Here is a 25,176-nt window from a genome sequence, read left to right as displayed (position 1 = left end):
TTCAAATTCTCAATAGCAATGTACCAATGTAGCAAGGTACCAACGTTCCAACGTCTCCACATCCCTGCCAATACTTGTTATGGTTCGCCCTTTAATGATAGCCACCCTAGATGGTGTAAAGTGTGTGTGTATTTTTAAAACAGTAGCTCATGGTCAGATCAAGCATGGCCATACCTGGGCATGAGATGGTGGAAGTCCCCTTCTTATGTAAACACCAAAGAGAGCGTCCTTCCCGAGGGAGATGTTGAACTTGAGGAACTGGGGCTGGCTGATGTGAATCTGTGATCTCCAAAACACGCCTGGTGGGACTTCTTGGGTCACACGCCGACCGACTTCTGCTTCGCCACTGTCTATGCTGCTGTTTTTCAATGACCAGGGCCCTGGAAAACAGGGATTGACGTCAAGTCAGCGACATCTGTACACATGAGCTGGCTCTCCATTTCTGTTTAATGATATGCCAGGATTTAAACAAAACATATTAAGATTAAACTCATGGCAAGTTCCTCTTCAAGTCACAGCTTAAAACATTCAGGTATTAAATAACAAAACTATAAACCCAGACCCCAGGGCATCTGAGATACTGGCATAATGCTTTCTCAAACTTCCATGACTGCCCTTTGCTGATCAAATATAATAAGAGCCGGAGTCTGCTCAGTACATGCAAAGCTTGCAATGACCCTGAATGTAACTGGGATGTAAAAAAAAATATCAGCAGGGCAGGGAGAGTGATAATCATTTGGCAGCATGTTTAATTCTTGCAGCCTGTAATTATTCTTTCCAGCCACAAACCAGTCTAGTGTACTCCAACATTTTTATAAATTAAAAAAAAAGAAGTGCCGAAACCGGTTTGGCTCGGTGGATAGAGCATCAGCCTGCGGACTGAAGGGTCCCAGGTTCGATTCCGGTCAAGGGCATGTACCTGGATTGCGGGCACATCCCCAGTAGGAGATGTGCAGGAGGCGCCTGATCGATGTTTCTCTCTCATCGATGTTTCTAACTCTCTATCTCTCTCCCTTCCTCTCTGTAAAAAATCAATAAAATATACTAAAAAAAAAAAAGAAGTAACAGTAAATAAAAATCAGTCCAAAGGAAATAAAATAAGTCAGTAGAAAACGGGGATTTGATCTTAGGCTGACCTAATATTGGGAGCAACTCCTTCTGTGAGTGAGAGGGAGGGGCTTAGAGACCCTGCGGAAACCACACTGCTCTGGTGGTGACAAGGGAGCACCATCACGGCCCCCATCTGTGGAATCGCTTGTAGGGAACCATCAGTTGCCCACACCCAGCATCTTTTATCACTTTAATCAGAGGAGCTTCAGGGCTACCTATGTCATCAGAAGATTTTTAAAGCACCAGTGCCTCCCACACTTCTGAGGAACCTAGTTTTATAAAGGTCATTTGTGGTTCCTTCCAATGGATTCTGAACTTGAAAAACAAAATAAGATTAATCTCCTGCCTTCTTGAGAATGTCTAAACCAATGGAAACCGAAAAGAATCAAAGACATTTTTGTTTTGAGGGTCTTTTCACTTTTCAATGGTCAGTTTGATGGCCTTATTGGTCTGGAAACTTCTTTTTTCTCCCAATCTTTATTGTTGAAAGTATTATATAAGTCCCCATTGACCTCTTCCAGCCACCCCCCTCCCCGCCCAGTCCCATTGTCTATATCCATGGGTTATGCATATATGCATAAACGTTCATTGGTTGATCTCTTCCCACACACCCTCCCCTGCCTTCCCTCTGAGGTTCGATCTGCTCCATGCTTCTATGTATCTGGGTCTATTTTTGATCATCAGTTTATTTTGTTCATTAGATTCCACATATGAGTGAGATCATGTGATACTTTCTCTGATTGGCTTATTTTGCTTAGCGCAAGACTCCAGGTCAATGGACAAAGGATTAGAAATAAGCTCCCCTCTGCATTCCGGAAAGGAGAAACTGTTCTGAAAATATTTCTCTGTACGTGGCCACTACACATTGCAGAGGGTTTGGGTGGTCAGGAGAGGGCATGGTTACTGGACCAGCATGGAAGGGAAATGAAGTTACCTGCTGAGGAGACCTGGCTCTGCTCCTATCTCACCGCTCTCCCGAGACAAGACTCGGGAGTGACTTGGGCCAGTCTCTACATCTGCCAAATAAGACATGGATCTCTGAAGGTTTCCATATCTAAATTATACCTCCCCCCCCCCCAGGGTGACTTGAGGGTCTGAAGTTATTTCCCCCCACTTTTCTTTAGCAAGAAAGGTGATGATTCATTTGTATGTAGCTCAATAGTGGATGAAATAAAAAGTCCACAGGGTCTTAAAATAAAGCAGGGGGAACACTGGTTTGGACCCTAAGAAGAAACTCTTGACCTCTAGAAGAAAAAGGAAGCTAGAGGACAGGTTCCGGAGAGAAGTTTGGAAGCTTCCATCATATAACATCATTAAGAAGAAAAGCAACAACTAGGAAGTCCTGAGTGGTTCCGACGTTTAGGTGGGACTAGACGGCTTGTTCCTCGAGCATTTGGATGTTGGCTCACAGACATGGAATACTTGCCTGTAGGGGGAAGAGTGTTGTGTAATATGTAAGAGCAGAGGTGGGCTGACACTCTCTTGGTTCAAAACCCAGCTTTGATCCTTGGTAAATGTACCAATTCTCTCTGCCTCAGTTTCCTCATCTGTACAGTTGGAACACTATTATTATTCATTTCCCAGGATTGCTATGAGGCTTTAGCAAGTCAGTCCACGGGAAGCTTTTAGAATAATTTTGGCAGAAAGTAAATACTAAATAAAAATTAGCTTTCCTCATCATTATTATTATCTGTAAGGCTCTAAGCCTAAGTGTAATCTTTATTTTGCTAAAGTAGTGACAAGTCCAGGGGAAACACTTATTATCACCATTTGATCAGAAGCTCTGATTATAAATTGGAAACTAATTTGTATGTAAAATGCTGCTTCAGATAGACCCCCTGCCTTTCCTCCAAATTAAGGCCTTTTGGGGGGAAGGGCTATGTTAAAATGAACCAGTGAGGAAGAAATGTAGTAAAAAAAAGGCCCCAGAGGAAGAACAGTTTAAGGGCGTTGGAGAGTGACCCAGAGTAACCCCAGCAATCATAGTGTGGCAATAAGTTGAAGAAACAGGTAAAGGGGGGACACATGGTGGTGGAAGGAGACTTGACGTTGGGTGGTGAACATGCAATACAATCTACAGATGATGTATTATACCACTGTAAACCTGAAACCTATATAATTTTATTAACCAATATCACCCCAATAAAGTCGATAAAAATAAAAAATTTTAAAGAAATTATTCATCTTTCAGCTTAATAAGAAGGGCTTTCCTTTATGTCTGCTGGGCTTTCGGGGTTGCTGGGATCATGACAGGATATGAAAAAGAAGCAGGAAGTCAGCATGACGAGCCACTACTCTGCCACTGAAACCTCAGTGGAGTTTGAGAATGTCAGGTGTGCAGAGAGTGGCCTGGACACGGAGCTGTGGGACTTTGGTTCTGAGATCAGTGAGACCCACTTCTTTTACTAGACCCTAACTTCAGGACACCGACTTCAGTAAGTTAGCTGCCACCACCTGTGACTGCAGGCTGCCTTCTCAGGTGTCACACGTCCCCCTAGGGCAGTGGTTCTCCACCTTCTGGCCCTTTAAATACAGGTCTTCATGTTGTGACCCAACCATAAAATTATTTTCGTTGCTACTTCATAACTGTAATGTTACTACTGTTATGAATCGTCATGTAAATATCTGATATGCAGGATGGTCTTAGGCGACCCCTGTGAAAGGGTTGTTTGACCGCCAAAGGGGTTGCGACCCACAGGTTGAGAACCACTGCCCTAGGGTTTCAGGTGCTCCCCTTCTTCATGTCCCACCCACCAAAGGAGGCAGTGCCCCTGGGCAATGAAGTACAGGTGTTGCAGCCAGGCAGAACTGGGTTCAAATCCTGACTCTGGTTCTTCCTGATGGATGACCTGCAGCAGTTTGCTTACCCTCTCTTGGCCTCCAGTCTTTATTTTTTTTTATTTTTTTTAATAAAACAGGAATGATAAGAGTGGCTATCTCACAGGGTGGGAGTAACAAACAGAAGTACACAAAGCAGGGCTTGGTACAGTTCCTAGACCACAATCATAGTAAAATAAATGCCAGCTAGCTGCATTGAATTAAATAAAAGAATGAAAAACTATATGTGAAAGCATTTGGCTTTCTTTACAGAGTAAAGGATTTTCTAAAAGACAAACACCGTGAGTGTGATCTATATGTCTGTACACATGTATATGTGTAGATATGTATACATGTTTGTCTATTTATCTGTGTACCGAGAGAGAGGGGAGGGTACACTTATGAAATTGAACAAAACAACTATGGAACAAGCTTAAAATTAGAAATCATCTCTTTCCATTACTGATTTTTGGTTGGACCCTCTAAGAAGTGATTACTTGATTGATTCGCTTATTTTATTGAAAAACCTGCTTTATTGAATAGCACTGAAATTAAGATGCAGTTCACCTTCACACTGAAGCTCTCTTTTCCTTTACAGCCCCACCCCCACCAGAAAAGTAGGTTCTTCCCGCATTTCCATAGCTACACTTAACGCTACCACGGCACCTGTTGTAGGTACTAGGATTGGTTTTGCATACCTTCCCAAGTCTCTCTTACGAGACACTGAGCTCCCTGTGGTGAGGCACACCTGCGAATTCATCTCCGGGTTCTCTGTGGTTTGCACTAGCTACACATGATGGCTCTAGAAACGCTTGTTGAACTGAATCAAGTGGCCTGCCCGTCTGATGGGCATTTTTACCCAACCCCTGTGATTACTGGGTGAAATGAGTGCCTTAAGGAAGACTCACTGTGCACAGTTGCAAGTAAACTGACTTAAACACACACACACACACACACACACACACACAACTACCTTTTGAAAGTTCTATGGGAATATTTACCATTTAAAGGAAACTTCCTTGTGGATCCTTTTGAAAAATCATGAGCAAACTCTTAGTTATCTTTTGTGTAAAATCCTATGTAATAAAATACCAGCGACCATAATGGCATAATGACCAAAACAACCACTCGACCAGTCGCTATGAGGTGCATTGACCACCTCTCGGTCCCTCCCCCCGGCCCACAGGCTCTGATCATAGCCGGATGGCAAATGGGGAACCAGGATGGGTGGCAGCAGTGGGGCGGGACTGGGGACTGGCAAGCGGGTGGAAGATGTCCCTGACCCCAGGCTAGGCCTAGGGACCCTACCCGCGCACAGTTTTGTGTGCTGGGCCTCTAGTATCCTTATAAAAACCAGAAAATTAACACTGATACAATGCTTTGTCTAATTTACAGACCTTATTCAAATTTCCCAATTGTTACACTAATATTCTTTATAGTAAAAGAGAAAAGACCTTTTCTATATATTTCTAAAAAAATCTTTACAATGAGTTGTATAACCCCTGTAATTTTAAGAACAATGAGAAAAAAATACCTATTTAGTAAATACTGCCTCAGAAGACATAGAAAAGGTATTTTTGCCAATTGCTGCCACCAGAGTGTCAGGAACCATTTCAGTAACTGTCCCCCAGTGTCCAGGAGTGAAGGTCTGGACTGCCTCTAAGGTCAAGGGCAGCAGCAGAGGCCAGGCTACCACTCTCCCACAAACTGACCCACTCCTGAGCTGAGCCAGCTGTTCTAGGACCACAAACACGGCTGGTCCCTAACAGGCTGCCACTGAGGGACAGGAAGTGAAGTCCTGAGTTTTATACCTTTACCTCCAGGGAGGGCATCCTCCCACTGGGAATGTCTGAGACCTCAGAACGCAGTGTGACACAGCCATGGTCAGACCTGGGCTTGAATCCCAGTGCTGACAACTCTGAGCTGTGTGCCTTCAGGCTATTCACTGCCCTCTCTGAGTTTACCTGCTCATCTGTATAATGGGCTCCTTCTGAGGAGTAATTAGGGTAATAGATGTCGTACCTGACTTGTAGGTGCTGCTACATCTTTCTATTCTGTTGCTGTGTTACCTAAAAACACTGTAACGATCCCAGATTTGGAGGATCAATTTGTGATGGTCTAATTCAAAATATAGGCTGCCTAGTATAGGCATAATTCACTACAGAGGGCCAAGGGGCAGGGTGGGCCTTAAAGATACAGGCCATCATTTTCCAAAGCCGCCCAAATCAATATACAATGAGTGGTCAATATGTCTGCAGACAGGGAGGGACTCTCATCTGAATTAAGGTGCTATGGCCCCAGAAAACAAAGTCACAAATTCATTCGCTCCAAACTGCAGGCGTTGAAATGTATTCTAGCTGCTTTTTGGTAGGTACTACCTCTGTGCAGCCTGTGTTAGTGACAAATAGCCAGATTTCATTTACTTAGCAATGATTCATGAGTGTCCAAAGCAATGTTAGGTGGGTCATTCATTCATTCATACTTTCATGCAATAAATATTAGTTGAGCATCTATGATAGTGCAAGGTAATCTTTGGTCAACATCATTGGGGTCTATGTCACATTCCCATCATCTTTCATCCAGGCAGCCTGCAGCCCAGAGTCCCATGGATTCAGGCTGGGCTTGAGTTGGCAGCCTCAGGAGAGGAGGAACCAGGCAGCTACTCTGCGAAAGTCTGGCCGCCCTCCTTGGGTTGTGAGCAAGCAGGATGCAGGCCAGCCCACACCTCCCGGAGCTGTGGCTTCTGCGGCAAACTTTTCTCTCTGTCTGTGAGCTCAAAGTGACAAGTGGAGATGATGATCATTTGGCCCTAAGAAGCAGATGCTTCACACACGATCGTTCTGGCTGGTTCATCTCCAGCTTAAAGATGAGATTTCTGGGTTTTTAGGAGCAAACACTCTAATGATCAATTTCACAGCAGAGCCCACCTCTCTCTATAGCTCCACGGAAGATTGCCCGTGTAAATGGGAAGCTATTGCCTATTTCAGAAACATGTACCTAAAATCCCAACCAGTTAAATAAGACTGATGCCGAGCAAATCGACAGCCTTCCATAGCCACATTAGGAGCTAATCATTTCAGGAAACGTTGCCATAATTCATTTATGGGAACAGCGAGACTATTCCCCAAACAAGAGATAACGGGAATGGCCTCCTTATCATACCGGGGAAATGAAGCCTCATCTTCATACTTCCTGAACTTAACCGAACTCCGGAGGCACCTTGGCGTAAATCTGCCTTGCAGATTATTCTGCCTCACATATTTTTATCTATTGCAAATAAAGTTGAATTCAGAATATTGCTTCAGACATTACACCTTGTTTCCATTTATTGGGGAATCAGGACAACCATCTGAGGGTTCTGTTTAACCAAGAGATGGGCGGAAAGGTTCTCCTAAGGACATTAGCTCACTGCCCTGGATTCTAGCTCTTCCGCGGCCCCAGTAGCCCGTCGTCCTCCACCCTGCCGCTGGCTGGCCATTCGTCACGGACAGATTTCCGTTCCGAGTGTCACTGCTCCCGTGGTGGTAGTCACGGTATCCCACGGCAATAATGATTTTTACAAAATCCTTCAGTGCTTGGGGCGCTGAGCACTGAAGGATGTTATGAAAGTACGTAGCCTTTAGATCTTTAGAAACCTCAGTTTGTCACCTTAGGTAAAAATGGCCAACTCTTTGTCCCTGAGAGTGTTAACCAGTTAACTGCCATGATATTTTGAATTTAATTAAAAAAGATTCACCACTTGTGTCTATAGATGCTTATGGCATACAAATGGTCAATAGATAGTTATACATCTGGCTGTTCAGGTGGTCTTGCTTCTGCATTGCTCTGTAGTTCAGTTCACTCATATGACTTATGGCAGCTAACATTTATTGAGGGGTGACTATTTGCCATGTAATCTCCTGACACCTTTGTGATCCCTCCCCCATTTTTTTTTTCAGATGAGAGGACCACAGAAGCAAAGTGACCTGCTTAAGGTTACACAGCTCTTAAGTGGCAGAGCTAGGACTGACAGCCGTGTCTGACTAATACCGAATCTCACCTATCTAACCACTATGCTGACTGTATTCCAGGTCCTGGGCTGAGTACAAAGATACAACAAGGTGTGCATCCATGCAGAGAGCAGACACCAGCCCCTGCATGTGCAAGGCAACCCCAAAAGAGAAGAGTACCAAGGCGAGAGGGCCACTGTGGTGGGGAGGGACCCGGCTCTCATTATTAATACCCACACCAAGTCACAAGGCTGCTGGGTATAGCACACACTATGCAACTTAGAACTAAGTTGCAGGTGACAATCGGAAGCTAAATCTAGCCACGTGACACACGTAAGTGGTACCCATCTGTGACAATGGTAGAACATGGCCTCCGAAGCGAGGGGAGCTGTGTCGGTGCATAGGCTATTGGTCTATTTTCCACGAGACACGCACCGTCGTCGTAATGACTGGCTCCAACCCAATGACCCCTCGCCCTTCTGGGGACTTCACCGACTTTGAAAAGGCCTCATGCAGGGAAGTGATCATTTTGAAACCCTGAGCTGTGTTCACTGAGAGGCTGACAAGAGCCGGAGGAGGAATTACCAACCTCCCTGCTAATCTGGCTCCTAGTCCCGTGCATTAAGCCAACTAGTAAAAATCATTACGAAGTTTCTGCTGAAAGGGCAAGTGTAGAAAAACATGTTTCTAAACAGCATAACAGTCTTTGCCATTTTTCTTCCAACTTGCATACCATCTGGAAATTCTGATTTTTTTTCAAAGGGGAGGAAAGAAATGTGCTCCAGGCACAAATAAATGTTTACAGCTGAGTTATAAACTGAGAATGGTGGGGCTTAAAACAGGCTGGCAGCGATGGGACTCAGGCTGAAGCAAGACAAGGAACACCATGGCAGGCTGGCCAGCATACTGGCCCTCCTGCTTCCCACGGACCTTGTCAAGCAAACGTCTGGGAAGAAGTCTTCATTTGGGTTCATTAGAATACTCAGAAGGTAAAAAAAAAAGGATGATGCAGCATGATTGTCTATTATGACATTCTGAAGGCAGACTTTGCTTTTGGGAAATATAGCATGTTCCCTGGCCAGTGTAGCTCAATTAGCTGGGGTTCGTCCCACACACTGAAAGGTTGCCAGTTCAATTCCTGGTCAGGGCACATGCCCAGGTTGTGGTTTTGATCCCCGGTGCAGGGTGTGCAGGAGGCAGTTGATTAATGTTTGGTGCTCACATCGATGTTTCTCTCTCTTTCCCTCTCCCCCTTCCTCTCTTTCTAAAAATCAATAAAACTAACTTAAACAAACAAACACACAAACAAAAATACAGCCCCTCATAAGAAGTGGCAGCCCATAGAGGCTTGCTCAATGCACCAGCTATAAGATGTCAACGACAACAACTAATATTCACGGATCTCGTATTAATTTCTGGATCCTGCAGACCGTGTTTTACAAGGGTTGTCTCATTTCTGCTGGACAGCGTGCTCATGAGGGGGGCCCATTTCACAGATGAGGAATCAGAGGCTGAGGGAGGACATGACCTACTTAAATTCATGCAGCTGCCAAGTGACGAAGCTGATGTTTATGCCCAGCTGCACCACGGCAGAGTCCTATATGAGAGAGGGCCTGTTCGTGCAAAGTCACCAAGATAGTATTATACCCCACTCTAGTCAAGAAGAGAAAACTCAAATATTGGGAATTTGATCTCTTCTTCCTAGCCTCCTATTATTTGTGTCGTTCCAGGTAAGACCAAGAAAAGTAGAAATGGGTTTGTGAATGCCATAGAGCAGTCAGCAAACGTTTTCTGTAAAAGCCCACATGGTAAGTGTTTTTAGGCTTTGTGGGCCTCAATCTAGTCTCTGTTGCAACTACTTCACCGCATCGCTGTGATACAAAAGCAGCCCCAGGCAATGAGGGGACATGGCTGTGCTCCAATAAAACTTTATTTGCAAAAACAGGCAGCTGGTCAGATTTGGTCCACAAGATGCAGTTTGCTGACCTCTCATATAAAGGACACCTTACATTTAAAGTGAGCGATAGGTTTTCAGAATGATCCATGAAATCCTACTGGGGAACTTATTCTTTCTTAAGACCAATGAGCAAATTGGCTACCTATGATGTGCCCTATAAAAGCTCTTGTGCACGTTGCCCCTGGGCCCAGCCAATCAAACTGGATCCCCTTATGCTATCTGACCAGGTCAGAACACTGTATTGAATCTTTGTTCTCAAGGCTTCTCTAATCCCAGCTCTATAGAAAACGTGCTCCAAGCTCGCGTAATGAAGACGTATGAGTTCATTCCTCTTAACACAGAAATACACACGAGATGGTGAGTGATTCTGGCAGTGTGTGGGCTCCCTTTTCTTGATCTGAAACCCAACCACCAACCCCATGAAGGTTTAATTGAAAGAGAGAACGGAGTGAAAGTAAGCCACGAGCAACAACAAATGGAAATGGGAAGACAAGGGCCAAAGAACACACTCTCCTAACTAATTAATCAAGTGCTTTGTTTCCACTAACATATCAGAGTGTGTAGGCTGCGCTGTCTATTAGATTTCTTTCCAAATCTGAGAAATGTAAACACTCCTAAAGACCAGGTAATGAAATCTCTATCGATGTGCCATCGTAGATGGGACTCACATGTCCGTGTTTTGCTTACATTTCAATTTGCTGCTGCTGGATCCTTACCCAGTAATTGCTTAATAAGATTAACCTCCCTGGCCATGTGTGGTGTTTTTGGTGAAAACATTAGCAGAGGGAAGGATTGTTGTACACCACCCAAAATGGAGGGGGTGTTATTTAATTAACTTATTGCCAATAGTTCCTGATTGTCTCTTTGAAACACTGGAAAAGCAGTCTATTGGCATTGATTCGGGTGAGCTAAATGTATAGAATTGGGGAGTGGGAGTGAGGGAGGTCACTGCGGAAAGAAATTCAAACCTCAAGTCACTTTCTCTAAAAGAGCTAGCCGTGTGTGAAAAAAGGAAAACCTGTCTAATTGTTTTATTTAATCATTTTTAAAAAAACATATATTTTAAGTCCACACTGGAGGATATTTTTCTACTGATTTTTTAGAGAGAGTGGAAGGGAGGGAAAGAGATATATAGAGAGAAACAGCAATGTGAGGGAGACAAATCGATTGGTTGCCTCCCGCACATACCCCGACCAGGTTGGGATGGAGCCTGCAACTGAGGTCCATGCCCAAAACCCTTCAGTCCTCGGGCCGATGCTCTATCCACTGAGCCAAACTGGCTAGGGCCTAATTGTTTTATAAAACCAAACTTTACAGCAAGTTGAAGAAGGGATCTGATATCTTCAGTCATCAGAAGAGTACTGTTTTGGTATTCAAAAATGAGGTGCTCAGAGTTTTATATCAACTGGAAGCAATTTTAAATTCTCACCCCTTTTCATAAGAGTCCTACTGACAAAATTTATTGGACAATGATTTGGCAACCATTTTTACCTGTCTCATAACTCATTTGGAAACAGCTGAACTGGTGATGATACACGAATTACAAAACATTTTCAGAAGCCTATTGCATCTGAGGGGAAAAATTCTGGTCTTTCCATGGAAAGTGTTTCCTCATTGGTGATTTAGAGACCCCACGCTCCCATGTAGGACTCACTCTCTGTGGGAGGTGCCTGCCTGAGCTGGTGTGGGAGGTTCAGGCTTAATCACAAATGGGCGGAATGGCTGATCTTAACTCACAGAAGTCAATGCCTATCAGGGGTCCCCTTTTATGAAGGACAGTAAGTGAAAAGACTTTGTATATGATGTCAGAATGTACATACATTTAATAGACATTTCTGTGCCTGAGGGTAGACTATGCTTATCCATTTTCGAATATGTATTCTGCATTCTTCACAAATGTGAAGGTAGATCCAAGGACACTCGTGGGTAAAATACAAGAGAGACCCCCAAAGCCGGGTTTCTCAAGGAGCATCTTGGTTGCCATTTTGGATGGGAGGGGCCTGTCTTGTGTATTGTAGGATGTCCAATGGCATCTCAGCCTCTACCCAATGGATGCCAATTGCACCTACTCTAACTGTGACTATCAAAAAAATGTCTTCAGCCCTAGCTGGTTTGGATCAATGGATATAGCGTCAGACTGCTGACTGAAGGGGCCTGGGTTCAATTCCGGTAAAGGGCATGTACCTCAGTTGCAGGCTCCTCCCTGGCCCCGGCGCGTGCAGAAGGCAACTAATCGATGTGTTTCTCTCACATTGATATTTCTCTCTGTCTTTCCCTCTCTCTAAAAATCAATGAAAAAAATATCCTCTGGTGAGGATTAAAAAAAAAAAAAGGTCTTCAGACATGGCCAAGTGTCCCCTGGTGGGCAAAAATGAAAACCAGTCTTAAAGAAACCAAAATTGCAGGTGGTCTCAAGTCTTGGAGGTGAAGAGATGGAATCTGAGGCCAACACACGTAGCTTGGAGCTTTCTGGTCAGTGAAGGGAGGGCATGATCAGTCAAGGCCAAGTCTACTTTTCATCTTTAGGTGCCGTGTTAGCTACCTGATAATGGAAAGCATATAATTTCATCCTCAGACAAAACTTGTTCATGCTTACTTAAAGGTAATTTAGGGTTATGATTAGGATAGATGAGTAGAGCAGTTATTAAAGACTGGATAAGAAGACCAAAAGTCACACTCTAAGCATTAGGACAGCGCCAGGGAGAAAAATTCCAGCAACGTTAGCATCTTGGGATGCTGACGAACACACACCTGTAAGGGAGGCTGAATTCTGGAAACTTCTCTGTGGAAAACAGCTGATTTAAGGAAAACTCCAGCAAGCTTGCCTACAGATTACCAGGGCACAGATCCGAGTCCAGGTTTGTACCTGTCTACTTATTTGATGTGGGGCAAGTTTCTCAAACCTCCTGGGCCTCAGTTTCTCCGAGATAATCTCTCCTCCCTTTAGAACTGCCGAAGGTACGCATTGCTAAGCCTGGCACACAATAGGAGCCCAATAAACGTTAGTTCCATTCCCATCTTTGAAATGTCCCTGTGTGGTATTTTAAGAAACATGGGGGTGCACTGCCTATGTGTGCTGAGGCAGAGTGAGAATTTCTGTGTCTGGAGAAACCCTCCCGTCTGTGATTTCCTCCGGATTCAGCTAGTTGAATGATGCCACTGGCTGCTGGAGTCCTTTTTTTCTTTTTTAAAGGTGGAAGCTTTTGAATAAAGTGCATTTGTAAGCGATCTGAGTTTGAATATAACAAATCCCCCGTTATAGTCCATTTCTACCTGTGTTGCACAGCACATTCCTTCTACTTTAGTTGCCAATAAAGGGCTACACAACTCAAAAGAGAGAGAGAGAGAGAGAGAGAGAGAGAGAGAGAGAGAGAAAAGATGGTGCAAGAATAATAGTTTTAGCCTGTCCCACAGGTCCGTGGCTGCCCATGGAGCTGTTTCCTCTTCTTCTTAGCTTCTGGCTAGCACCTTTCTTTCCCTGCAAGAATACCGTTGCCCGATTGCTTCAGTAAACATTCCCATTGTCCCCTTCACTGTTCATAGTAGAGAGGCTTGGCTCCCCAATTGTCGAAACTCCTCATTCTCCCCTAAAGCCCAGCTGCTCTGAGTCTGAGTCTATCTGCCAGGCTGTGCCTGTTGGGGCTTCCTCCCTTGGGGGGGGGGGCGCCTTTATCCCCAAGAGAGGGCTCCCTCCGCTGGGCTTTCTCCACCAGGAAGGACTTTCTCCTGCTGCTGCCTGGCTGCCGCTCTGCCCAGGCCTCGGGATGCTTTCCAGGCGCTGCAGAGCTGCCATGGCTGAAGATAGCACAGGTATGCACATTGTTCCAAGCAGGCGCCCTGCCAGCTCCAGCGGCTGCAGCCAAACACAGCCAACAGACAGGAACAGCAAACAGCTCTGAACAGGGGCACCTCGGAAGGCGATGCTCCCTCCTCCCCCTCCTTCTCTGCCCCCTTTCTCTCATTTTGCATATCTTCCCAGATTTGGATTAACCAGCTGGTGGGAGCTCTGAGCATTCCTGTGACCTCCAGAGGGCCAGCGGCAGCTGTAACCTCACCTTTGCCTCCAGATGGCATCGTTGCCACATCATCGTTTCCTGGTAAGCCGGTCCTGATCCCATTGTTAAAGGTGTGTCCATCTGCCGGCTGGAGTTGCCAGTTGAGTCCAAGCAGATGCATTGCTGCGGGAGAGACAAAGCCGTGAGAATATGAACAGATAATTCAGCAATGCAAATGTCAAGGGGGAGGGCCAGGTGTCCTCTCCAAGTCTTGGCCTTTTAAGGAAGCTGCAGTTCCAAAGTAGCCTGCCCCAGGCCCAGGGAACAGCTAATACAGAAAGCACAGCTCTGGGTGTTAGGTCTCTGCTGCTGTTCACAGCCCCAGGTGGAGAGGTCCCCGTGGAGGCCAGAGGAGGGAGGACAAAACAGCCCAGACCTCCCAAGTGGCACCACTGCAAAGAGGAGATGCCCCTTTGGAACCGCTGTGCAGGGCGCCGCTGGTCATACCCGGCTTTCCCACGCTCTGGATGCAGGTGCTGTTAGACTGGGGGTCCAGGGGCTCTGACCAGGAGGTCCCTCAAAATGTCAGTTTCAAGACGAGGCTACTGAGATGGGACCAGCCCACCCCCAACTATTCCAAACTTTAAAAATATGGTTCCTGTCCACCTTATTCGTGGTAAGTGAATACTTTACAGCCCATCGTGGAAAAAGCTTGGGTGTGATGGTGGCATGGGGCCCTTTTCTGAAAACATCACGATTCCTCTTCTCCCCTCCACCCTGCCCAAAGCAAAACAAAACAAAGCAACAACCCATACACTTGACCACCGTGAACGAGAGGTCCCAGGCACAGCCTCTTCTCTTTGCTCAGGAGACAAGCACGTATGCACAAGTCCTGCTTTACTTCAATGTGTACCCCAAACCACAAATCCAGCTTCCTCTGGTCTTCCTCGTCCCTCTGTCTGTCCCATCTCCCCACTTCCCAGTTAGATTAGCAAACTCAACTCTTCCCCCCTCCTCCTCCCGCCCCGTCCCCTCGCCAACGCCCCCCCCCCCCCCCCGCCCCCATCTCTGTGGCTTCTAGGGGCTTTGTTTGACTGCCTCCGATTAAACAACCTGCGTCCTTTCCAAGCCCCTGCTCGGCTCAGAAATGCTTCATTTGCAAATCAATAAGGAGTTCATTTCCCTACACATTTCCCATTCAGACAATCATCGCGCCACGTCTGTCTGGCATTTCAACCCGGACACAGGCTGACGCTGTTGCTATGTGTCCAGCGCTGCAGGAGAGAAAGGGCCGGTGACAGGGATGATGCAGGGACGGGAGAAACAATTAGCCGCAGGAAACACAATTAACAATGCTTAGGAAACTGTTCACACAGCAATTAATTCTGCAGGCCTTGCCACCACTTCAAGTCGGGCTGCCTCCCATTAAGGTTAAAAACCTATCTTCCAACAATACAGATTGATGGCCGTAGATAAGGTGGCAAGGTGTCCCTGTACGTATAGCGGCTTCTTTCTCACCCGCGGTCCCCACGAGGAACCATGTGCTGTTTCAGACATTACTCTGAAGTGCAAGGCCCTCTGCTGCAACTCTCTGAGACGATAAATACCAATAAGTGACATTTACTCACACTTTCCATCCAGGTAACACCTAATTTTCCTCTGCAGTGTATCCTTTACACGGAGGTCGCTACTCGAGGAGACCAGATCCTACTGCCTGGAGTCATGACATATTCTCACGGCACAGAGGCGAGGCAGTGGGAACGAATCATGGGTGCCTCTAGGTAATGACAGCTTCCGATTTGTAATTACAAGGCGAAGGGCACCAAAGAATTAGCTATTTTAAAATGGTTTAAAAAATGTAATGATTGGGCTATCAGGGCTCGCCTCGAGCCAGCTCAGGGCGGCCCCAGAGATGTGGTTCTGTGGAGGGTTTCTGTGCTTTGAGACAGACACAGACAGGCGTAGCAGGTGTACCGGGGCTCAGGCCTAACCAAGCGTTGCTTTTCACAGCTGTAAAAGGAAGAGGTGGCTCCAGGACGATGGCAACCTCCCCAGGGCCCCCTTGGTATGAAAACTCTTGTCCAAACTGCTCCCCTCTGGCGGGACTCTGTCTTGCCACCCCACGCAGAACACACTGCCATGCTCGCTCTGGGGGCACAGCGAGTGAAGGGCACCCCAACCCGCCTGCGTGGGAACAGGGCATTCTGGGGACTGTGCTGTTTTCAAAGACACCTGTCCTCCCTTTACATTTTGGGTTGCATAGCATCCCTCTCTCTCTTTAAAGTATTTTGAAAACAAGAAACTATAGATGGGGTGAGAAGGGTTAGAGTCAGAACGCAAGTAACTTCTCAGACAACTCCCAAAAGCGCAAAGAAAAGATCAGCAAGTAAGACGGAGAAGCGAAATCTGCCGAGATCAGCTCTGTCCTCCCAGCAGAGGCAATCCCACAAAAATGAGACTCAAGTTTGGGCATATTTCCTGTTGTTCCATTGAATGTTAAGTAAATAAGTGAGAATTATAGTAGGGGTATAACCACCTGGTCTTGTTTCTTTTTGGGGGGAGGGCAGCAGGGTCTGAAATAGGCTTTTTGTTTACACATTTTTTTCTCTCGATCAGTTCTTCTTTCTCTTTCTTGAGTAAGACAACGGTGGGGATGGGCTGGCGTGTCCTCAGGATAAAGACCCAGGGGAGCTATGAAGTGAATGAGTCTCCTGACTAATGAGAACTGTGTTTCTTACTCGGCTACTGATCTGCTCTGGGGCTGGGGCTGAGAACCAGGAGTCAAACTCCTGCTTCCCCCTTTGTAAAGGTTTCCCTTTACAGGTGGAATAATGGCTGCTTGGGGACAGTGGGGGTTAAGCATCTGTCCCCTGGCAGGTCTCGCCAAGTGCCCTACACACGGAAGGCATTCCATAGTGTTTATCAGAACAGGTGATGCCCATGGGGGAAGATGGAGGGGCTGGATTGTAGGTCGGCATGTTCTTATAAATAAACCTAACACAGAGGTGGAAAGGATGGGATGAGATAGTGCTGGCAGCGATACGGACGAGTCTGCAAAGAGAAGCTATTTGATTATTAGTATGCTAATACCGGTGGTCCGTCCTTGAAGCCCTTCTGTGGCCAGCACCGGAGGAGACTTCCTGTGGACATTATCTTAGGACTCATGGCTAACATTTGAGGGGCGAACTACCACAATCCCCCTTTCACTGGCCAGGAAACGGGCGCCTGTGAAGTTTGATCACAGGGGCACTTTGGAATCCAAGGAGGGTTACAGTGGTAGGTGTCCCAGTGGTCTGGTGACAAATTCTGGTTTGCAGTAGGATCTCAGCAAACACGGTCTCTTTCTTGCAATTTAGGACAATCTCACTGTGACTGGTGAGTGACCACTTTCTATACTCAGCACCCCTTCCTGAAGGGGGTTCTATTTTCTCATCTTGTTGAACTCAGATGTGGGCCGTGACCAGGTGGCACGTACTTTGCCCACCTCTTTTCTTTTTAAAAAAAATATATTTTTATTGATTTTTTTACAGAGAGGAAGAGAGAGGGATAGAGAGTTAGAAACATCGATGAGAGAGAAACATCAATCAGCTGCTTACTGCACACCTCCCACTGGGAATGTGCCCGCAACCAAGGTACATGCCCTTGACCGGAATCAAACCTGGGACCTTTCAGTCCGCAGGCCAACACTCCATCCATGGAGTCAAACCGGTTAGGGCATGCCCACCTCTTTTCCTCTTCCACACCATCAGCCTGGGTCTCGAGTGATGGTAATGTGGCTCAGAGCCATGGCTGACTGGTGATAGAACACAGAATGAGTGAAGTGATAAGCTACTACTGTTGCAAGCCACTGAATATGTGGGGTTCTTTGTTATAGCAGCACAGCTGGAACTATTTAGACCAGTGGTTCTCAACCTCTGGGTCGCGACCCCTTTGGGCATCGAACGATCCTTTCACAGGGGTCACCTAAGACCATCAGAAAACACATATATAATTACATATTGTTTTTGTGATTAATCACTATGCTTTAATTATGTTCAATTTGTAACAAAAAAATATATCCTGCATATCAGATATTTACATTATGATTCATAACAGTAGCAAAATTACAGTTATGAAGTAGCAACGAAAGTAATTTTATGGTTGGGGGTCACCACAACATGAGGAACTGTATTAAGGGTCACGGCATTAGGAAGGTTGAGAACTACTGATCTAGACAGACACATTTGGTTTTAGGGAAAGTTAGAAATTCCATTTTCATGTACCAGGTTGCTGTGCCTTCCTTGAAGTTGTTTATTTATAGCGTGAGGATCCTTTCTAAAACCCAGCCAGGAAGAGTTAGGACACATTGAGGGCCACTACATTTGGTTTTATAAACAACAACAAAATAGCTCTTTAAACATGATGTCATGATATTTCCAATTGTGATCCACTCTCAGAATCCGATTTAGAAGGCTAAGGGGCCTCAGAGGAGCCAGAGTTACTGCTTCTTCACCTGACGATTGTGGGCGAACAGTGACCTCATCAATCTGCATGCTACAGAACAAGACATCCTGGATGCAGCGGGTGGTCCCCTCTCCCACTCTCCCAGGTGCCCCAGCAGCTCACCCCAAAAGGTCTTGTTTGGACCATCTGAGGGTCAGAAGTGAAATGAGTTTGGGAGGCCCTCTCCCTAACGTTTCTCACGCCCGCCGGCAGCCAAAATGCACAATTTATCACGATGTGACAGGCTCCGCTCCAGCGGGACCCTCGGACAGAACAATGGGCCTCTGTGGGTCAGCAAGGATGGAACAGGGAAAGGCTCCCAGTGGAAGCTTGCGTAATCCAGGTGGCAGCTGGGAAGGCAGCCACAAAAAACACAAGAGGCAGCCAGACTCTGTCTGGCTAAGTGGAGAGGACTTCCATCGAGTGCTGAAAGCGAACCAAGGCAGGATGGACAGACCACAAACAGACCCCACACAGACCCTGCCTGCAGCAAGAATGAGACACAGACCTACCTGGAGTTAGGGGATATTTTCTTATTGAAGTTGCTTGTGTGTTGTTGTTTTTTGTTTGTTTTGTTTTTTGTTGTTATTTTTATTTTTTGTGTGTGCCAGATGGGCTCTAAAAGACAGAAGAAACCCAAGCAAAAGGAAGGGAAAAGGATGGTTACAGGTAACAAAATCCCCCAGCAACCACAGGATTGGAGATTATACGCCTTGGAGAGTGGCAGCTTGGAACAGGGGTGTCTGAAATAGTAATTAGTACGTGTGGGCCCGCTGAGTGCCACTTAGGATCTCCCGTGTTCATTGGCTGGCAGAGGATCAACCTGACAAAGGAGCCAATCGATACACCAGCCATGCTTCCCAGAGAGCTGCTCTGCCCCTGCTTATCACAGAGGGCAAACATGGGGGCCCCGGGTGCTCTGTGTCTGCTGGGGTGTCTTTAAAGATCAGGCTTGTCCATACATAACCCGAGGAAGAGACTGGGCTTTCCCCTTGAAAATGGAAGCTTAGCCAAGCAGGGTTTAGGGAGTGGGAAGGGGGAGCCACGCCTGCGGAGTCCAGTGGCTCAGCGTCGTCAGACGCACAGGGGCCTCAGAGAGGATGCCAAAGCCCCTTCGGAGACCAGGTAGGATGATGGGAAAGGTCAGGGCTGGGTCTCCCAGCTCCCGAGTCAGCCAATTTAGTCAACAATGACAGGCTCCCCCGGGAAATGTAGCCAATTCCAAAAGTGCCACTGCCTAGAGAAGAGAACCACCGTGGAGTAATCAGAGCTCAAGTGCAGGAGTGCCATCCCTCAACTTGCACAGGCCACCTGCAAACAGTGGCACTTCTGCCAACAGTCGTGAAAATGAACACATGCAAATGAACCTACTCAATGACATGGAGACAATTAACATTTATTTTGACAAGGTGCCAGGTGTTGGGTTCATTAGGTTAATTGCATCATTTATTTGTTTTTTTGTCATCCAGCAAATATTTATTGAGCACCTACTGTGTGTTAGGTGTGTCCTAGGCACCCAGAATAAAGCTGCTAACAAGTTTACATGCTAGTGGGAGACAGAGAAACAAAACAAGTTAAGTGAAAAGTAGAGAATATAGGGTTAGGGAATACCAGGTTGTGGGAAGGACAGAATTAAAAGTTCTTTTGTTTAAATGAGGACTCAGCCCAAACCTGAGGGACGTGAGAAAGTAATTCATGCTGACAATTGGGGAAGAACATTCGAGGTTGGAGTGGAGCGAGTGGCTTCTACCTGAGTCAAGGGGGATGACACTGAGGATTCTAAACAGGATGAAAGCTCACTTAGTGTTTCCATTCCAGTCCAGTGAGGTGGTAATGAAATCTACATCTTCTAAAAAGGAAATCGAGGCTTAGGGAGGTTAAGGGACTTGCCCAAGGAAATGGGAGATCTGGGATTCAGACTTAGACTCTGGTAACTGCAGCGTGAGAGCCACCAACCCCACGCTCTCCTGCTGTCAACACCGACAGGGCATGTGGTAACAGCAGCACTTACTGAATACTGTCAAGGCTCCCTCAGGGACAGACACCTCCCTTGGTAAGCAGTCACTAGTCTTCTATCAATACGCCCCGTTTGCTGTTTAACTGAAAGGAATCGCCATTGTCAATAGAAATGACACATTTGGCAACTTGAATAATTCACTATCAGGCCGAGGGGCACTATGTTTGGCGACTTTTCCCCTGGTTAGTGTATATCATCGTTTGGGGTGCTCCTTCCTCAGAGAGGAGGGGCCCGCTGCAATGTATTAATAGCATCCTTCTTAGGGATGCTGCCAATGCCGAAACCTGCTCAAAGGAGGAGACGCAAAGAAAGCCAGGAGGGATGACGTTCTTGGAAATGCTGTAAGTCTTAAAGGAGTTTTAAAAAAATCCCTTTCAAACTGCCTTGGTGACGTGATGTCCCTGATTTCCCTCCCACTGTATTATTATACATTAACTGGAGTGAAATTTCAAAGTGCTGCGGGGAAGCTACACCCACAGAGCCCCTGCTAGCAATGGGGTGTGCTACACCCACCTCCCAAGAGCGCTCTGGCACCGACGTGCCTGTGTCCAACATCCAGCTCGCATCTCCCAAAATGGCTGTGAAGCTTGTGTAGGAATCACACAGCAGGGGAAGGAGGACTCAGAGATGATGCCAGAATCCTGGCAGGACTGCCGGGTGACAGAGGGGCTCTGCAGAAATGTACCTGCCTTCACACCTCTACCTGCACTCCCTTGTCCTCCAGCCATGGTGCTGAAACGGTCATCGTGGGGGTGCTGTCTGTGTCACCCACATCCCAGTCCCTTGCGAATGCATGGAGGCTTTCTGTCCCTCCTTCCTGGGCGCCACGAGGATGAGGTGACAGTTGCATGAGGCAGCCCTGGGACCAGGGAGCAGTGTACTCTGGAGACAAGAAGAATCCACATGGAGGGACCAGCGCATTAATCTATTCTTGTGACAGGCTCAGGCCGGTACAGCGAGTGGGAAGCGGTACGGCATTAATCAATCCCTGTGTTTGGAGAGAAAAAAACTGGGGCTCCTTGCAGCTTCAGGATGTAAGGAGCCCCAGGCTGGGGTCATCCCTGCCCCTGTCATCCCCGCAGATGCGCTGCAGGTGGGAACTGTGGACACTGGGCGCGCGGTGTCTGGTGAGCTCAGGTGACCTCTAACAAGGGCCCCTGCTCTCAGCATCGCCAGGCGGATCAATACGCAAGATAGACGCGCGCTCACAGCCACTTTCTGTCCCCGTGCCGGGTCTCTCGGACTGCGCCCTGGAGAACTGGCCGTGATGGTCCCGTGTCCCATTGTCCCCTTAGCCAGCTCATTCTCGGGCACCAAACACATGCTTGGAGCCATTTACCACACAGGGTATCATTCACCCCGTTGCCGTTGCTGCTTTTCCCAGGAAAGAAATAAAATAAAAGCCTTTCTTTCTCCGAGAAAGGACCCATGTGATCAAAATACCTTTAGAGAATGATAATATCGGTAGGCTTTATTCAGCAAATAAATCATGGTCTGGGATTTTAAGAGCTTTTGTGATAGCAAAACACGTCGCCGCGATCCGCACACAGACACCTAAGCGCGCTTTTCTCCACCGCCCTCCGGAGCTTGTCATTCAGGGCTGACAACCCCAACAATCTCTGCCTTTCTTTCAGAAAACAACCAGCGGCCCTGGGAAACAGGGGGGCTAGTCTTCAAGAGCCCCAACCACAAAGGAATGGCGACGCAGGCTGCATGCGGTAGGCGCCCCCGGGACCCCAGGAAGCAGACATGGCGAGCGGTGGAGAGGATAAGATGTCACATCGATCGGTAGAGGTGCCATGTGCGCTGGAACAAAGAGGGAGAACTCTCGGGTGGAAAACAGCCTTCCGCACAGGGAAGTGGTGAGGGGGTCAGGGAGGTGGCAGCTAGGGAGCGGGCCACACTCCATCCTGGGGCACATTTCTTCCTTCCCTAGGCTGCAGTCAACAAGAGGTGGGTCTGGATTCATTTCCCTTCCTGAGCCCCCAGCAGCCCCCCATAAACTACGGAGCCTTCTGATTGAACTCTGGAGCCCACAGCTAGACAACCTGAGGCCTGCAGCAGAGGCAGGGAGGCCTCAGGGATGGGGAGAAGGAAGAGCCAGCTCCCCACCTGGGGTTCCCGAGATATATCCCCATGAGGGTCTGAATCTCCATATGACTACGTAGAAGCAGAGGACCCTGTGCAAACCAATGTACCTCCCGGAGCACCACATTCCTTAGCTTGCATAGTAGCTAACATTTTGCAAAGTGCTGGCTCAGTGTCATGCATGGTGCCCAGCACTTTATAAGCATTCCCTTATTTCCCCATTCCAATAAACCTAGAGGTAGGTACTGTTATTCCTCCCATTTCACAGATGAGAGAATGGAGGTGGAGAGGTGCTGGGAAATTGGCTCAAACTGACAGGGCAGATAGCTGGTTAGAGAAGCCAATACAGGCTCCCAGCCACATAGTCTTGCTCTATAATTATATCTCTACTAGTGGCCCAGTGCACGGATTTGTGCACATTGAAAGGGAATCTGGCACAGGTGAACTAGATTCGGGGCCGAAAGGGCCCCAGCAGCAAGCCAACCCAGGAATTGGGCTCCACCAGGAATTGGGCTCCCTCTTTCCTCCTCCCTTCTCTCTGGGCCTGGGGTGCAGGTGAACCAGACTCAGGGCTGACAGGGACCCAGCAGCAGCCTAGCCTACTGGTTGGAGCATCCACCCCCTGGTGGTCATTGTGCATCATAGCTACTGGTCAAACAGTTGAATGGTCAAATGGTTGAACAGTCGAATGGTCGCTTAGGCTTTTAAATATATAGATGGGGAGAAGGGTGGTCACACCGATCTTATAGAGTGTGTGTATACAGGAGGCAGGGGTCTGGGCGTATTAGACACACAGGAGGCACTGAAGAAATGTGTCTCACTTCCTGCTGGGTCAGGGGTCAGTCATTGTGTCATTACCACAATGGCATCATGGCTAACTTTTACTGAGTCCTTAGTGTGTGCCAGGCACCAATGTTATGATATGTGTATATTATTTTCCCATTTGATAGACGAAGAAATTGAGGCTCAGAAAGCTGAAGTAACATGCAGCTGGTAAATGACAGAGGTGGGATTTGAACCTGAGCCGTGTGACACCTAATGCCTGTGTACTGCACCTTCCCAGCTTATAGCAGGACAACTGTCAGCTCAACTAACACTAGTGAAGACAGGGGATGTATTCCTCCTCATTTGCATAAACCCTCTCTCAGAGAAAGCTTCGTGGCTTCCTTCTTGCATTGCATCAGAATGGCAGAACCACAGTCAAGATGGGCTCAAATGTCATGTGGGTCCAGACCTTTGCTGGACAGAGATGACCTTGAGCCCTCCTTAGGTGAAATGCCTTGCCCAAGGTCTTGACTACCAATGACTGGCTGAGTGGGATTGAACCTTGGTCTCTCGACTCTGTGGTTTTCTCTCTATTGTCCTCTTCCACCTCCCTAAAGAAAGACAGAGAATTCTGAAACCTACAAGCAAGGCGACACCTTATTAATGAGAAAATGAGGGACCACAGAGAAAGCTTCTTCTCTCACCCACTTAAAATTTTTATTATTACCATTTGCAAGGTAGGGCATGAGCAAAAATGACCTGTTAATAAATTAGTCAACAAAGGAGGCATTCTGATCCTTTCTGATCCCAAATTCATCAGATTGGGTTTCTATGATAAATTATGTCTTCTGCAGAAGTTCATTCACAACTAGAATCTGAAATCTCCATTTTTCTATTTCTACCTGGACCAACGGCACCATGGTCAATAGAGACGTGCTCCCTCCTGCACGGGAACTTGGTAATTTTTCAGGAGTGAGAAATGAGTTGAAGAAATAAGGATGTTGAGCAAATCCTGTATATAATTCTCATCTCAATGTGATCATTTGTTCAGCGGAGCCAAATTAGGCACGTGGGGAGGCTGCTGGTGTTCTTTTCAATTTTTAATTCTTGACATGGTTCGCTCAAGGATTTTTTTAAAACTCAGAAATCAAAAATCTTGTATTAGCAAATGGAGCTTGATCTTTCTCTTAAATGGTTTTTAGTTAAGTGGATTTCACAGGTCTAACCTGAATCACTTTAAACTTGATTCTGCTGAAAAGGAACCGCATGTTAAAAAAAATTAGTTCTATCTCTCAGGGCCTTATCATGTAGTGGGAAATGAAATTCCCAGAAATACATAGTCCTAGTCCTCTGATATGCTAATATCAACATGGACAACTTTTTACTGAGAGAAAGAGAAGCTGGGGGGTGGGGGGAAGGATACTTCCTTTTTGAAGTGCAGGTCACCTGTAGCCATTAAAAAAAGAACCACATTTTCATCTGCAATGAGATAAATGACACAATTAGACTTATTTTGAGTTTGCGACAATTTACTTAATAGAGCTAATTTCAGGGGTTTTATGCGAAACTCAAGTCCCACACATTTCTTTCCTGCTAAAGGTACACATTTCTCTCAACAGGTAGCAGCGTTGTAACTGCTGTGCCTTTTTTGGCTTATACGAAGCATTCAGTGACAGAAGAAAGACATAGGACATGGTTCATAATTAACCTCCCTCCTCCCTTTGGCTCATGCTCCCCAACCCCACATAATTCTGTGGAAAACCAAAATCCAGGTGCACCCCGATTCACCTGCAGTTGGGGGGCGGTGTCTCTAACACCAGCCTGGGATACACATTCCCTCAGACCTGCGTGTTCAGAGCTCCAGAAAGATGAACGCATTTGTCGAGTTCCCCAACTTTACACTACTTAGCTCTTTTAGGCTGAAGTTTATAAATATATCAACTCCTGCCTGGCCGG

At 46.7% G+C, this 25,176-nt stretch overlaps 1 protein-coding gene across 3 annotated transcripts in view; it reads right to left on the bottom strand.

The window, feature by feature from the left end:
* The window catches only part of TENM2 (teneurin transmembrane protein 2), a gene marked incomplete at its 5' end in the record, with an annotated part of 1,189,887 nt that overhangs the window by 176,197 nt on the left and 988,514 nt on the right, over positions 1-25,176 (bottom strand). For all 3 annotated transcript variants that reach the window (XM_081092171.1, XM_081092173.1, XM_081092172.1), the window contains 2 exons: positions 175-380; positions 13,929-14,051. In XM_081092171.1, the coding sequence (XP_080948297.1) occupies positions 175-380; positions 13,929-14,051 (329 nt within the window). The remainder of the gene's footprint in view (positions 1-174; positions 381-13,928; positions 14,052-25,176) is intronic.

Source organism: Myotis nattereri, assembly GCF_964212035.1.
Source record: "Myotis nattereri genome assembly, chromosome: 5".
NCBI classification, from domain to species: domain Eukaryota; kingdom Metazoa; phylum Chordata; class Mammalia; order Chiroptera; family Vespertilionidae; genus Myotis; species Myotis nattereri.
This window is presented reverse-complemented; position numbering and strand designations above follow the sequence as displayed.